This window comes from Chinchilla lanigera, unplaced genomic scaffold (genome assembly GCF_000276665.1).
Source record: "Chinchilla lanigera isolate Chin_1 unplaced genomic scaffold, ChiLan1.0 scaffold00037, whole genome shotgun sequence".
Taxonomy (NCBI): Eukaryota; Metazoa; Chordata; class Mammalia; order Rodentia; family Chinchillidae; genus Chinchilla; species Chinchilla lanigera.
This window is the reverse complement of record NW_004955438.1, coordinates 15,606,817-15,623,170: the sequence shown is the minus strand read 5'-3', so window position 1 is coordinate 15,623,170 and position 16,354 is coordinate 15,606,817. Positions and strand designations below refer to the sequence as shown.

Here is a 16,354-nt window from a genome sequence, read left to right as displayed (position 1 = left end):
CAAGAATGTCTCAATTAGGTAAATATAAACTTGCAAAATATAGGTATGGCACTTGTAGAAACATGTTTTAGCAAAGAATAAACATGTGTGTTTATTAAGAAAATCTTAAAAAGCACATGTTTATTGCATCAAAATAATGTCTATATGTATATTATGATACTGTTTCATGACATTCTGTCAGTATCATTTGAGATAATGAAATTTAAACAGGCATATGAATTTAGAAATAATACATATTTCTAAAATGTTAGCTAAACTACATTGGAAAAGCTATAAAATAAGATATAGTAGATGGTCCATAGCATATGTTTGTGAACTAATGATAATGGTTATTTACGTGTGTCTTTTTTAAATTTTGCATGTTGGGGAGGAAACATTTTATTTTATGAATACAAACAGTGGCTTATTAAAAAGTTACCTGCAAAATTCTAAAGACTAAACAAGCAGTATCTGTCATATAGCTGCACATCATACGGTCTCATATATTACTGCTGCTACTTACGTTATTATTCAATAAACTCACTACAAACTGAAGGAAAGATAATTTAGAAAGTTAAAAAAAGTTTAATGGGAATAAAAATAACTTCTAAAAATAAATTGTTTCTCTTTTAGCCTTAATTTTAAAATAAAAACCTTTTAGTAAAAGCAATAAAGCAAAAAAGTTAATTTAAAAATAAAAGAAACTACTACTTAGGCAAATGTTTAGGTTTTTAAAATTAGGTTATACTATTTATCACTAAAGACAATAGCTGTACATTATGTAATATCTACAGCACTTACAACGTGCTTTTCTATAATATATGTTAGTCAAAATAGATAACAATTTATAAATGTTTCATTACATAAAAGTAATCTTGTTTAACAGTTCTTCTATGTGCATAAAACGTTATTAAGTTCTTAGTTAATGATATCACATCTGTAGTTTTATAGTGATATAAAAAATAGGTTAGTGTCAAGCATGCTTGCTATGTCATTTATATTAATTTTTATTTATTCTTAGTGCAAAAATATGTTACAATGTAGGAAAAATGACTACATGCTTTTTATTTTCCATGTGCCTAATTTACCTCGATTTCCTTTGTCTTCTGTTACCCAATGTCCAGGGAAAAACAATTGATAATAAAAATAATTTCAGAATAGTTATATAATACTTCTTAGCAATAAATAACTTAATATTTTTTTTTACTTTTGAAGGGATTATAATTTATCTTTGTGTGTGTGTGATATATTTAACTTTGTAAACTTATACTTTATAATTGATGATTTCAATAGTCCAGTCACCTCTGCCTGCTTACATCAATTATAAATGCCACCATATTTTCTATCAGACTTTATCCTTTTTTCATATTACTCCTAAGAGTATCACCCAAAATATTATATTCTTGATAAGCACAATCACCAAAAATTTGCTTTAATTCTGTAGGATTCTATCCCAAAGAAAATTCCTTTAGAATTACAACAGATGTAAGCATATTACTTCCCAAACTGCAGCCCCAAATTGACCTTCTACCAGCATCTTTTCAAAAGTACAAGATGTGGATCTTACAGAAAAGACATAAGAAGAGCAACATTTTGCTTTAAAGAATAAAAATAGCTGAGTATAATGAATTAATGATACTTTTATACTGTCCTTTAAGTTCAGTACTCTGCTCAAACTTCTCCATGGTGGGAGAAATATAACACATTATTTTTTCAAATATACCTTGCTACTTTTAAAAGTTTGATACATAGATAGATATTTATATTTGATATATAAATATATTTTCTTCCAATACTGGGGATTTAACCGAGACCCTCAATGCATGGTAAGCAAGCTCTCTACTACTAAACTATACCCCTAACCACTTTTTCTTTTTTCTTTTCTTTTCCATTTGAGACAGAGGCTAAACTGCCCAGGCTGGCCTTGAATTTGTGGTCCTCCTGCCTCAACCTCCAAAGGAGGGGGGATTATACATGTGCACCACTACACCTGGCTCAAAATTTGATATAATCTAACAAACTGTAGGCAATCAACTTTGGAGGCTCTACTTCGGTATTTTTCCCTTCCTGTATATATGGGATTCCCAGATGATAGCAAGAACAGCTTTCTCCATGCAGGAAGGAAAGAATGCCAGCACTGAAGCAGTAAAATTCTCTCACTGTCTTTTGGTTTAATAAGTAGGTGAAGTTGAGAAAAAAATGGCAGGAAATGAGTTATCCGTGAAGCCAGTTTTAAATTACCATTCATGTCTCAATGTAAGGAAATGCTTTCACTTGTGGAAAAACTTAAGAAGGACTCATGAATAAATGTTGAATGCATTGTGATTTTATGATGTTGTGTGACGTTTATTCAGGGAAAAAAAAACTTATTTCCCCAACCAAACTGTGTAATTTGGGAATGATGAACCATTTTCCCCATTTGAAATTCTTTCCCAAAGGTCTGTAAACCCAACCAAAAAGAATATTAAGAATGCCCTGCTCAGAAGAGTTCAACCCAGAAGCCAACTTTTTGCCCTTCCTGTACCTCACTGAGATCCTTTCTTCAAACACTGGCTTATATGATCGAAATATGGCAAGAAAAGAAGGCCTCAGTGAGTGTGGGGAAAGACAAGAAGTTGCCCTGAGGTGTTTATAGCACAAAAAGTTAACATATCAAATAAATTTTCTATACAGTTATTAATTTTGACACTTGAGTTGCCTCCATGCCCTAAGCAAACTTTCCTGATTATACTATGCTTTAAAGCTATTTCAAGGACTTGAAGACACATATTTGTAAGCAGTTAGAAAATACATTAAGATCATTGGGCTGAGATTAAAATTTTTTTAAAAATATAATAAGCATTTTTTAAAAAGTTAGCAGCAAGTAGCTTTCCCCAAATATAATGGTTTTTTAAAAAAATATGTTAATAGTTTGAACAGAACCAGAAGAGAAATCCAGGGCTAGGAATTTCAGAAAAATGTCTGTAATAGGAAGAAGACTGGGAACTTTTAAATGTTCTATCTGATAAAAGACAAGGTTCTTACAGGCCTTTGATGCTCAAAATATTAACAACAGAATGCTTCTAATATAAAATGAACAAGACTCCTCCATAGTAGTAAGGGGTATTACACCACATGATCACTGTAGTTGCTTCCAATACTAAAAGCAAAAAACTAAACTCTCAAGTTCCATGTAAACTGCGTCCATTCCCAAACTTAGATCCCCGCTAAATTAAAATGAGTATAATTCAGAACTTGGATGTAATTTTACCCAGGACTCCAGGTCACTCCTAGGTTCTGTAAATGCTCTGGAAGGATTCCTGAGCCAGGTGAAATTTGGATGAAAGTCAGTTCATTCAGTAAGCACTTATGATCTGATATTGGAAAAATGACCACTCTAGGCACAAGGGCTAGCATGCTAACACACAGCACTTCCTTCCTTGACCAGAGTTTAGATATCCTCCATGGACTCTAATATGAGCTAATTATGAGCTAAGTGGACATATGTGCACTCTTCAACTGATTTTATAGTCAAATATGGTAAAATATAATCTTTCCCCTCCTGTGGGTTAAATTTATTAAAGTTAAACATCTAGGCTAATCCTTGCATTTCAAAATAGGTACAAAATTCTATTGAAATTAGTGAGAGCTGCTTGCATGCATGAAACTCTAAGACTATTGATCTAAAAATGTAATTCTGACTCAGATACAGCTTCTGGAATTTTGTAAAATGTTCTATATTTTAACAAGAAAATAATTTTAACTTCATTGAGGATATCCAAATAGAAAGAAGGTTACTTTGTGAAAACGCATCTCTGATTCTTCTTGTTTCTTTCTAAGAAACTGAGTTCTAAAGCAAGAAGTGCTTCTTAATGTGTAAAAATTACATAAAAATCAAAGGGAACCATATTATTTGTAGGAGAAAATCTTACTACTGTCAGTATTCTTGGACATCAAATACCTAGACCATTTTATTGTCTTGAACTTTCTGATAGCATAAATAAAAGGAAGAAATAAAAACATAAGTGTAGTTACCAACAGTGATAATGATTATGAAATTAATAATTTGTCTCAATATATAAGACAACAGTTTGAAATTCTGTACTTCCAGTTTTAAAAAAAACTGGGACAGGCAAAAAGAAGAAAAAAATGTATCAGGTTCAGCTCAGGAGTCAAACCTATAAATACTGAAGTCCAACCCATGATATGTTATTATATTATTCAGTCTTCTTTCTTACTCCCTCTTTAAGTCTTCCTGTGTATATGCACGTGCACATGTGTGCCCCCCATTCACATATGGTCCATGGACTCCTCTCTGATCTGCTATCCACAACTGATTGCTGAGTGGCAGGTAGAACTAAAACATCTGGGAACTGAAATGCTGTCCATTTCACCTCAGGTGTGGCTCAAATTAACGTCTGGAAAGATGGTAAATCTTTATGCTAAGCACTCCTCTCTTTTAATCCCACAGTAAGCCAAACTACTCTACTTTGTGAAGATGAGAAGAAAATGGGGGACAGGAAGTGAGGAGAGGGCAAGGAGAAGGGGAAGTAAAAATGATTTAAGATGTGATATATAAATATGTATATAAAAATATCAATTATGTATATATAATCATTCCCCAATATGAATGTAATTATTATGTATCACAAATATACAATAAAAAATGTAAAAAATTCTCTATGATCTCATAATGAATTTTGCCATTCTCAAAAGCCGAATCAAGTTTTTACTAAAAGAAGTGTCCCTGTAATATGATTAATATTATGGTTTAGACTAAAATGTTCCCAAATGTCTTGTGTTCAGAGTTGGGACCTCATCAAAGGGGGTAGGTCACCAGAAGCATCCTGACCTGGAAGAATATATCTACTTCTCTCTCTCTCCTTGTCTCTCTCCCTGTCTCTCTCTGTATCTCTGTCTCTGACTATGTGTGTATGTCTCTCTGTCTCTCTCTGTCTCTCTGTCTCTCTCCTGGCTGCCATGGGATGAGCAGCTGTTCTCCAATAGGTCTTTTCACCATGCTATTTCCAGCTTGGAGTCAGTCAACCATGGCGTGAAACTGTGAGCCAAATAAGGCTCTCATCCTTTAAGTTGTCGGGTATTTTGTCCTAGAAACAGGAAAATGACTAAATGCAATTTCTGATTCTAAAATATTAGATACGTAACTTCTAGTAATGTGTTTAAATACTCTGTATCTTAGTTTAGTTGTTTACAAAATGGGTATAATAAACTTATCTAGTTATGAGTATTTTAATGCAATGACACACTTAAAGCACTCAGAACAGTCCTTAACAAATATAGCTATTATTGTTTTATAATATTGCTATGCTAATGATAGCTAATGCCACCATTACCACTCGTAGTTGCTACTGATGTTGCCTCCCTTTGAAAATGGACTTGGTTCAACTGTAGAGAATCTTCTCCAACAAGCCTCTTCTCCAACAAGAATCTCCTCCAACAACTTGAACAAACTACTTTAACACCAGTTTTACCATTCAAATGCTATCACCTATGATCATATTCTAATGATCTGTAAGAAAATAGAATGTTCATGTCTTGAAAACATGACCTCAGTAGCCTAAATTTCTTAACTTTCTGGCACAATTACAAAGACCTAAGTGGCAAGCTCTGAAGTGCCAATTAGGATCTCACAGTTTCTTTGCAAATGGGATTCACAAATGCTTCCTACTGAAAAGCATCTCTCACCTTGAGAACTTTCAAAAGTTGTAACAAAGGATAGTGTTTCCCATTGAGAATACTGACCTCAAAGACAAAAGGAGAATTCAAAAGAATAGAATCAGATGCTTTATTGCATAAATTTATCTGATTATTACTGTGAAATTACTGCAACTGGAAGAAAAAGGAAGTATTTTGTAACAGGGTCATAAACTTACTATGTAAGTTTAGCATCTATGTATCTGCTAAATAGAATCACTTCAGTCTAGAACAGGTATAGTGAGGATTCTAAAGATGTAAAAAGATCTTCCAAAGGATAAGGAGAACAAAGATATGGGAGCTGCACAGACTACTATTGACTTGATCTCATAAAGTTTCTTTCTACTAAATTTTCAGCCTGTCTGCCCACAGGAAAGCCTTAGACCACTATAAACTCCAGTGTCATTCTGAATTTGTTCAACCTACAAAATTTCTACTGCTATAATGTTAAAAGGGACAGTAGCAAGTGAATTTATATGCTTCCAAAATCAGATTTGAAGAGAGAAGGTCATGGTGATGGAAGAGATCAAGCCTTGGAAAGCAAAGTGTTCTTCTGACTCTTTTAACATTATTTCCCAAGGGGCTGGGGATTTAGCTCAGCGGCAAAGCGCCTGCCTAGCAAGCGCAAGGTCGTGAGTTCGGTTCCCGGTACCGGAGAAAAACCAAAAAAAACAAACAAACAAAAAAAAACCCAAAATAAGCCTTTACTGGAAAGGTTCATCCTGCTCATTTGTCCTAGTGAGAAGTGTGAAAGAAGCCAAGAGGCCCCTCAAATCTCCATCTTGTAATAAAAGTAGACAGTATAAAAAGTTCCTGTATCTTGTTTCCCTGTCTTCCACAGAATTTCAGTATCATTTGTAAAACATGCTGAACACATGAAGTGTTGCACATATTTAAAATAGCTGTCATTGCCATATATTACACTTAGGGAAAAAGGACATACTAGTAATGAACCTATAATTCCACGTAATTACGATTTTCTTTCAGATCGAAGTATGCCCTATTCTTAATTGTAAGCAATATAGGCTCTACTTTTAAGCCAACACAGTATTAGTGCCAGAGAACCTTATCTTTTATAGATCTCTTAAAAAGACATTGAACTGAGGAAAGCAGGCAACAGCCAAACAACCCATTTTTCCAAGTAGGCCTGGGGTCTAATCTGCTATATACACCCAGAGGACTGGAGTCCAGACTCTTCCGGCAGAGCACTAGAAAATTTAACGCCCTTTAAACTTACACTTCAATAAAAACTTAGACCCCAATAAATTCAACAATACTACCTAATAATTCTCTCAAAGTATAGGACGTTTTAAGGCTTACCTTAACAAGGTCTGAGAAAAATATTTCAGGGTGTTTGCAATATCTGTTCCTGATGGTACAGGATAAATGTTGTGAAGAACCCGGTTATGATATTCCTGCAAGTACCGGATCTTGGAAGCAACTAAATAAAAGCAAGAAAAAATAAAGAAGAAGAAGAATCATCTTGTAATGTGTATAAAGTATACATATTATCCTTTTTAATGATTACATACAGGAATTTAATCAATATTTTAAGAAACATAGGTAAATTTTTATTGGAATTCCATGATAAAAATAACTACCAAAGACTTTTAACTATAATTGTATTCAGCATAGAAAATTATTTTTAGTTAGCTGGTTTAATATCCTATTCACAAATTATCTATTACTTTCTTAATCACTAATATTCCAATCATTTTCTAATTGTCCCCAAATTAGCTTATTATTAGCAAAATAATAGTAGATATAAACCTCTGTCACCAGAGAGTTATATTTAATATTGCTTAACTAAAATTGAAGGAGAAAACTTGAAAGTTTTTCTAAAATAGTCTAAAAATCCTTTTGAAAAAATAACATTACTGCAATCATTACATTATGGCATTAATCAAAATCAGATTTTTTAAATTAATGAATATTGGTGAAAGCATGTTTTGTTAATGCTTGAACTGTATGACTATGTCAAGAATAGATTAATTTGCTGAGTATTAAGTAAGAGTGCAATGATTATGCAGTAATAAAGATACAAAAAAATAAATGTCACATTTCTCTTTCAAGGAATTTTATAAATTAAGAGACTTCCTAATAGCTTTCTGAGCTTGGCTGCTCAGATCTCACGACTCAGGAGGGCCTAAATTGGTTTATTTACCCTCCTAGACCTACCTGGAGTCACCAGCATTGTCCACATTCCTGACCTGACCTTTGACCTGGCTGTAGTGAATGGCCCAGTTCTAGTCATTCCTCTTTGCAAATCCCAAGGAGCCATGATGATCAACGTCTCTCTGGTCTCCTCTTCCACAGAGTTCTCAATATTGTCCATTTGTCCTTTCAATCTTTAAGGCTACCAAGGGAGCCTTTTAGACGGTATGGCTCACTGTCAGCAGTTAACAGAAGACAGATCAAGTCCTGGAGAAGCAAGGCCTTGCTGTTCCCAATAGCCCACGGAAATAAGCTCTTCGCTGCACTCTAACTGAAATGCTGGCTTAAGCAACTTAAAGAAAGTCAAAATGCTCTTGATAGATGGAGGACGTAGTATCACCAAAAGATAAAGTATCAGAACTGGAAAAACTTTAAAGACTTTCCTATAATCATTTCATTTTAAAGATGGGGAAATGAGGCACACAGGTAGGAAATGCTGACTACCACTTAGATTTCCTGACTCTCAATCCAGTGCTTTCCACTATGACATACTCATGAATACAATTCTGAACTGAAGTCAACATGCACATAGTAAATGTTCATTGCATGATATCACAGCAATTTTCAGCAGTTATTAGGATATTCATTCATTCTAAAAACTATGTATACCATTTATCAGATTTGCTTTTCTTTTACTTCCTAAACTATTTCTATATGGTTAGCATTTTCTCAGAAAAATGTCCAGATTGCAGATAACAATATCTTCAGTTTGAATAGCAAGAAAATCAGCTCTAGAAAAAGCAACAAGTTTGTATCCATGGTCTCAACTTTGTAAGTATTTGGTTATAAATAATTTTTTTCCTGTGGTAAGATATAAGTAGGTGATACTTGAAAATATAACAATTATATAATCTATATAAATCCATTTTCTTCTTGGTATTTTTCATCTGCTGTTCATCATACTTTTTTAAAAAGCACATTACAAGGAACCCCCACATTAACACAAAGCTCCAAGTTTCAAATATCTGAGATTTTTGCTTAGCCAACGTAGGCTCTCTGTTCACCCACTATTACAATCATGTTTTGTTACTGTGACTTTTCTCAAGTTTTAATATCCATCAGGTTTCCGTAGAGTGTTTCAGAAATACCATTAATCATTTCATCACCTAAGAAAAACAGTTGGTGACAGTGCAGAATGTGGACAATAAGCTCAAAAGAAAAGAAAAATCAGAGATTCCCCAATGGTTTGCTCAAAATTCAAGAGCTAAAACTGTCACTACACAATGATTGCAAGCATTCAAAAATGTTTGTGAAAAGAATGGATGTTCTTTTTATAGTTGCTTTTGTAAAAATAATAGCTCCTTTCAGTGGATCCAAATATGCATGGGAAAGCAGAGACCAGAATCATTTTCTTCTTTGAGATCTTCTAATAGTTTACAAATTCACAAGGAATTGTCTCTGTTTACTTACCTGTTTATTTTTTTAAACCAGGTTGTAAATTTTTTGAAGGCAGAAGCTATATCTTACTTATCTCTGTGTCCCAACTCTAACATTCTGTCTGGCACTTAGTAGGCACTCAATATATTCACAGGACTAAATGAACATATGAATTAATATTTTTATAATAGTATTTATCATTTGGTTTTATATATGTATATGTGTACACAAAACACACATATATGCATATATTTATAATAGATAATGGATTCTTTACCTGTCATGCCAGATACCTAGTAGGTGTTCAGTAAGTTACTGATGAATGGTGGGGAAGAAAGGAATAAAGAGAGGAGAGAAAGAGGAAGAAAATGGAGAGTTATGAAAGAAAATTTACAGAACATGTTGGAAAAAATATTCAAGCTAATTTGTGCATTGGTGAATGCAACAAAATCTCAGCAGTCCTAGATGCAACTTTCATGTTTTCAACTATTGAGAACAGCCAGAAAGGTCCCTGGCAAGTAGTAATTGTAATTGTGCTGAGGATGCGAATAAAACTTATTTGCATTTCAACTTTGCACACAAGAGATGGTCATATGACTGGTCAATAAGCCCACATGAGCACCTGGTAGCCTCATCAAAACACCCAACAGTTCTAATTCTTTACTTCACACACCTGACTATTGCTGTAGAGACTCAGATGGTTGGGCAGGATGGATATATACAAATGACCTTCAACTTCAGCTGGCCCTCACTACATTTCTCTTGCAATCTTCATCTTCTCTCTTCAATTACAGTTATATGTTCTTCAGAAGTGCCCCTATAGCAACCCTTTTCCTTATACATACTTTAAAAAGCCATTTGTTATAGACTGAATTGTGTTTGCCTAAAATTCATATGTTGTAACTCTGACCTAATAATGTGATTGTATTTGGAAATAAAGCCTTTAAAAAGATGACTAAGTTAAAATGAAACCAGTATGGTGGTGTCCCCTAAATTCAACCTGTTTGGTGTCCTTATAAGAAATAATTAGGACACTCAAGAGACATTGAGAATGCAAGAGCATAAAGGAAAAGCCAAGTGAGGACAAGCAGGTAGATGGCCATCTACAAGCCAAGAAGAGATGTCTCCAGAGAAACCAAACCTCCCAACGCCTTGTTCTTAGCATGTAACTCTGTCTAGGATATTTTTATGGTGATTGAGCTAACAAATACACTGTCACAGAGGAAATTCTATAAGTAAGAGCTAAGAGTATGAGCTCTGAAACCAACCATTCCAAATTAAGATCTTGTCTCTATCTCTACTTAACTTCAGTTTCCTCATCTGTAAAATGGGGGTAATTATATCAACTTCACAGAGCTACTGTGAGTAATATATCAGTTACTGTGCAAATTACTTAGCACAGTACTAGTACATACTCAGTATGTGGTAGATAACAAAAAACTTCTTTCCTTTTCCTACCAAACATCAATCCCACCACAAGAGCGTCCATCTATCACCTGGCCTTCTTATATCATTAATCTCTTCCTCTTTACTAAATCATTCCCATCAGCACTCAAACAACCTCCAGAATCTCTCTTGTCAAAAGGAAACAAACAAAAAAATCCTTCCCCTTGACTTTCCACATCCCTCCAGCTTCTAGCCTCTGCCTTGAAAGCCAATATGTTTAAGAGTTGTGTACACATTCTCATCTCTTCCTTCTTATTGTTTCTTCTATTCTCTCCAGACTGGCTTCCACCTCCACCACTGCACTGAATCTGCTTTCCTCTTGATCATCTAAATTCTCCAGATCACCAAATCCAATGGGCACTTCCTACCCACCCATAATTCTAGTAGACCTTTCAGCACATCCCTAGTATCAGCCAAATCCTCCCTCTTCCTTGAAACTCTCTCACCTTAGCTTCTTCCACACTGGAAAGTACCCTTCCAAGGTGCTTTGCCATCTTCCCCTCTACTTGAAGTTTAAATGATGAAATTCATTAAGGTTCATTCATTTCTTTCTCTCAGTAGTCTCTCTTGGGCTACCCTATTCTTCCATATAGCTGTCAGTACTATCCATGGGCCAAGTACCCTTAAAGGTTAATCGCCATCGCAGATGCACATGTCTTTTGAATAACAGACCTCATGTACTGAATTTCCCCACTTGTAAATCTTATAAATACCTCAAAATAAACATGCCCAACACAGAATACTTATTTCCTGCAAAAGAAACCTTCCCCACCATCTGCATAATCTACCAAGTCACTCACGCCAAGTATTCTAAAAACCACCCATATTTCCTCACTTCTTTCCCCAAATCCAATCCATCACTAAGTCCTGTCAATGATATCATCAAAAAAGCTCCAAACTATCTTCTGTTCCTCCTCTTCACTTACATTACTTGGCATCATCATTTCCTGATGGACTGTAAAAGCCCCCTAACTCATCCTCTGGACTGTCTTGCCTCTCTTGTTCTTTCTCCTCAGAGCGGCTAGAAATCTTTTAAACTTTTAAAACTGCTTCAACTTAACCCTTTGCTTAAAAATTCTTCAGTGGCTGCTCACTGCCCTCTGAACAAAATCCAAAACCCATCACACAAGGTCCCAGCCTTTCCTCCTACATGGCATTACCCCTCTCTAGCCAGACCAACTGGTCCTTAGCCATTGTTTCAACACACAAAGCTGGGGATTTTTTTGCCTGAAAACATCTATGTATGTTCCTCCCTCTAGTTTCTAGAATGCTTGCCCCTCCACAGCATTTTGTGTAACTCCTATTCACACTTCACAACTGACGTTACCAATCACTTCTATTTATTAGTCCTAATGATTTTGATTAGAAATCATCTCAAGGATCTACTCTCTTCTTCACCCACACTGATATCACCTTAATCAAAATTTGCACAACCTCTTTCCTAGCTTGTTATAATAACTAGACTGACTCCCTTCTGATCCTTTTTCCACATAATACCCACAGTAATATTTATAACATTTAAATTTTTATCATCTTTTATTGGCTAAAATGCAATTAGCTTAGAATATGGAAGCCAGCAAAAACAGCCCTTTGCTCACCTGTCAAGCTTTATCTTCTGCTCTTTGCCACACATGCCATGCTTCAACCATGCTAATTCAGAAAAGTTCCAACTCACAATGCTCTTGCTCATCCGTGGTTTTGCACACACTCTCTGCTACAGGACTGCAAACCATTCTTCTCTGCCTGAGCTACTTCTAAGAATCCTTCAAAGCTTCACCTTTATATAACCAACCTTCCCTACTGCTGCTGCATTAGATGTAGTCCCTCAGCATTTCCAGGGCACTCAGGGTTTCCCTCTATCATGATATTTATCACTGCATTAACTCTTAACTCATTGGCTGTCTCCTTAACTGGATATTCCAAAGTATCTCTTTATATGTTCTATACCTAGAATTAAATTAGTGTCTGGTCCTAAATAAATGTTGGCTGGATGCATGGATGGATGGATAGATCACACAACTCTTTGTACAAGAAAGCAGTCTAGAATTTATATTCTCTTCACTGACTACTTTTGAATCTTAGATTTGACATTAAAATTTTCTCTACTTTCTCTTCCTACTACTTATAGAAATAACAGGTTTTTTCTATAAGAACTACCTGTTCACTTGCTTCTCAGTTCCACCACTATCCATTTTGGATGTGGAGTTCTTCTGGCTGAAAGGTGATTGAATAAGTGAGAATGGGATCATACCTACAAAGATGGAGTGAGACCAAAGAACATTTATTCTAGACTGCTTTGTTGTACATAGAGTTGTTTGATCCATCCATCCATCCATGCATTCAGCTAACATTTATGTAGGACCAGACACTAATTTAATTGTAATTTCTATATTTCCATTTCTGACCCCACATTCAGCTTCTCCAAACCTTGCATCATCTGCTTCATTATATATCTACGATGTTCTGCAGCTACTATAAAAGTCATCTTAGTCCTCTTCCCCTTCCCATCTCCAACACACAGAAAAAATTCACTTCACTCATGGAAAAATAGAGTCTAAGAATATAGGAAATTAAAAGGACCACAATAAAACTGATACTCAAGCTTCATGTGAATTCTGGCTCTTTTACTTACTAACTATGAGAACTTGAGTAAAGTAGCAGATTCAATTTCTTAATCTATAAAATAAGGGTAATGATGCCCATCTCACTGGGTTACTACAAGAATTTTAAAATATTACATATATCAACTACTTAGCACATTGAGTAGCACATCTTAAGATAATAAATTACTAGCACAATTAGCCATTTTATGTGGATTCTTCTCCTTTTACTTTCTCAATCTAAAACTCTGTCACTTAAAATGGAGTAAGCAGTGCAGTAAACACAGCAGTGATCTTGTATCAATAAAATCAAGTATAACCTCTCTCCCCCTCTCTCTATTCTTCCTTCCCTCATTCTACTCTGTCCCTTCTCCCCTTTCTTCTCTCCTCTCTCTTTTTTCTATCTGTTCCCCTGAAGCATCTGATACTAAAATTCTGTTATATATTCAAATACTGACATTTTTAAGAATAATAAATAAAAACAGCTAATAATAAAGAAATTCAGAAATGAAGATGTAGGGGCAATAAAGCAACAAAGTGTTGTTTGGAAGTTCTAGCAGAGAAGCACAGTTCTTTGCAAATCCTTGATCAAAGAATGTTACTCTCTTGAAGAAGGTCAACCTCTTTCACTAAAAGCAAAAACTCACAAAAGATATAAATGAAGGGTAAAGAGAAAGGATATACATAGGTACAGGGCCAAAACAATCCAAAGATGTCAGATGTCACACAGTGCCTTGTTCCACTCTTCCAAATATTTGCATACTGCCACAGATGTTTTTCATTCAGTTTTATTTCCAAATGGCAAACTTTACTTGGCACTTTCAGTAGACAAGAAATGTTAGCAAAGAACACTTCTGTTCTTTCACAAGCAAATTCCAATAACACCAACACCATCACCATCATCATCCACAGCATCATTACAAATTACATTTGTATAACCATTTGCATTTTTCAAAGTACTTCTACATACACTATTCAATTAAGTTTTTGAGCATTTAACTTGTGAAAAATAGTATGTCAGGAGTTGTAGAGAATATCTTAGATATTAAGCAACAAATAAAAGGAAAGGAAAGGATATCAGTGCTCTTATTCATTCATTAGACATTGATTGACTAGGACTTTGAGATGCTAATAAACCAACAATAAATAAAAAATAACCCTCAACCTCTAGAAAGTCATGTAACTAGAAATAATTCTAAATTTTAACGCTTACTGTATGTTAGTGAACATAAAAGCAATGGTTGTATTGTTATTATTTCCTTGTTACCACTGAGAAAACTCCAACTTACAGAGAAAATGGAATTTGCCCAAGGTCACATAAGACAAAAATAATAGAGTCAGTTTCTGATATGCCATTTACAAAGAGACATGCTTGAACTAGCTGTGGCCCGTTGCACATTTTTAGCACATTAAAAATACACATATACATAAACTTATCCAATTAGCTTTCACGCATGAATTAGTGTGACCTAATTACTCAACAGCTGGAAAAAGTCTAAGCACAGACACACTTCATTCGTCAGAGAGAAGGCATTTGCAATTAAAAAGGGAAAGGGGGAATTCACTTAAGACAAAAGAGAAGATTTTTTCTGCTTTCTAACCAGTACTGGTTAGAGAACTCTACCTATGAACTATGAAAGTCAAATTCATTTCATGGTGATGGATAAAGTAATAAAAGCAGTAAATTTTCTTCAAGCTCAGTGTTTGTTGGACATTAGTAATTATTCAAAATGAAATATGAAGCTCTATTATACTTTGATGCAATCAGATTATGTTATGGAAACTTGTTTTTAAAATTTACTGTCAGCTTTCTCAAAATCAAGATTTTGAAATGAAAGAATCTAATTCCAAATTTTAAGCACTTAACAACCCATCAAAAGGGTGACTCACAAGCTTATATTTCCTAAGTGATTTGATAAAACATCTGAATACTTTACTTGAAACTTCAAGGGGAAGGGGAAACAAAAACATTACTGGTCTGTTCAAGAAAATAAAAACCTAGACATGCAGATTTAGCAAAATGCTTTACTCTTGCTGCTAAACTGTACTGACTCTCTGTTTATAAAGTCATAGATTTTTAAAGAACCAAGGAGCATCTAAGGCCACATTTCCCTGAATGTGCCCAATATCATCTGATCTTGGAGAACTAAGGAGCTAGTTGGTATAAATTCATTAACTTCAGAGACAAACAAAGGCTGATGACTATGAACTGTTCTTTAAGTTTCAACAGCTAAGTTCAACACTCAAGACATAGTTGAATTACCAACCATCTAGCCAATCAATGTGGTTCAATTTCAAAAGAAAATGATTATGCTGAAAATAAATTCTGCTCCCTAAGAAGATGCAGACATTCCAAAATTAAATCTAAAAAGAAGTTGAATCGTAGCCAGCCAGCACTGTCCTTAAATAGCTGGCTATGTGGATAACTTCTGGGGAATATTTGGCCTCCTGGTTTCTGGGGGAAGCACAGCCTCTTCCATGACAATACTAAAGTCCAGGCAGACGTTCATAATTGACCTGGGGCTAAAATTCGGCTGTACTGTTGATTCAGAGCACACTACACAACACTCAAGAATATATCAATACATCATACAACAAAACCAAAACTAAACAACAATTAAATATAAAAGTGTAGGTCTTTGAAGATTGTTTTTAGAACTCCTATCACTTTTCTAGTGTTTACTATATGCCAGGCATGGTTCTAAGAACTTTACTCTTTTGACTTTTACAAGCCTTGCATTACTATGAAGTAGGTGTTAATTTTATTATCCTGCCATTATTTTTTTACAAATAAGAAAACTGACAAAAATTTTATCAGTCTTAAGAATTCATTCAGCTGGGGATTTAGCTCAGCGGCAAAGTGCCTGCCTGGCAAGTGCAAGGTCATGAGTTCGGTTCCCGGTACCGGAGAAAAACAAACAAAAAAAAAGAAACAAGGAATGATCTTGGGGCTGGGGATTTAGCTCAGCGGCAAAGCGCTTGCCTGGCAAGTGCAAGGTTGTGAGTTCGATTCCTGGTACTGGAAGAAAAGACAAAAGACAAAA

The 16,354-nt window shown here is 34.8% G+C and overlaps 1 protein-coding gene across 10 annotated transcripts in view; it reads right to left on the bottom strand.

Annotated features, from left to right (window-relative positions):
- Unc79 (unc-79 homolog (C. elegans)) overlaps positions 1-16,354 on the bottom strand; it is a 250,138-nt gene that overhangs the window by 202,405 nt on the left and 31,379 nt on the right. For all 10 annotated transcript variants that reach the window (XM_013517287.1, XM_013517282.1, XM_013517285.1 and 7 more), the window contains exon 2: positions 6,994-7,114. Coding sequence is in view for 9 of the 10 variants with exons in the window: in XM_013517282.1 (XP_013372736.1) it covers positions 6,994-7,114 (121 nt within the window). In the remaining variant the exon portion in view is untranslated. The remainder of the gene's footprint in view (positions 1-6,993; positions 7,115-16,354) is intronic.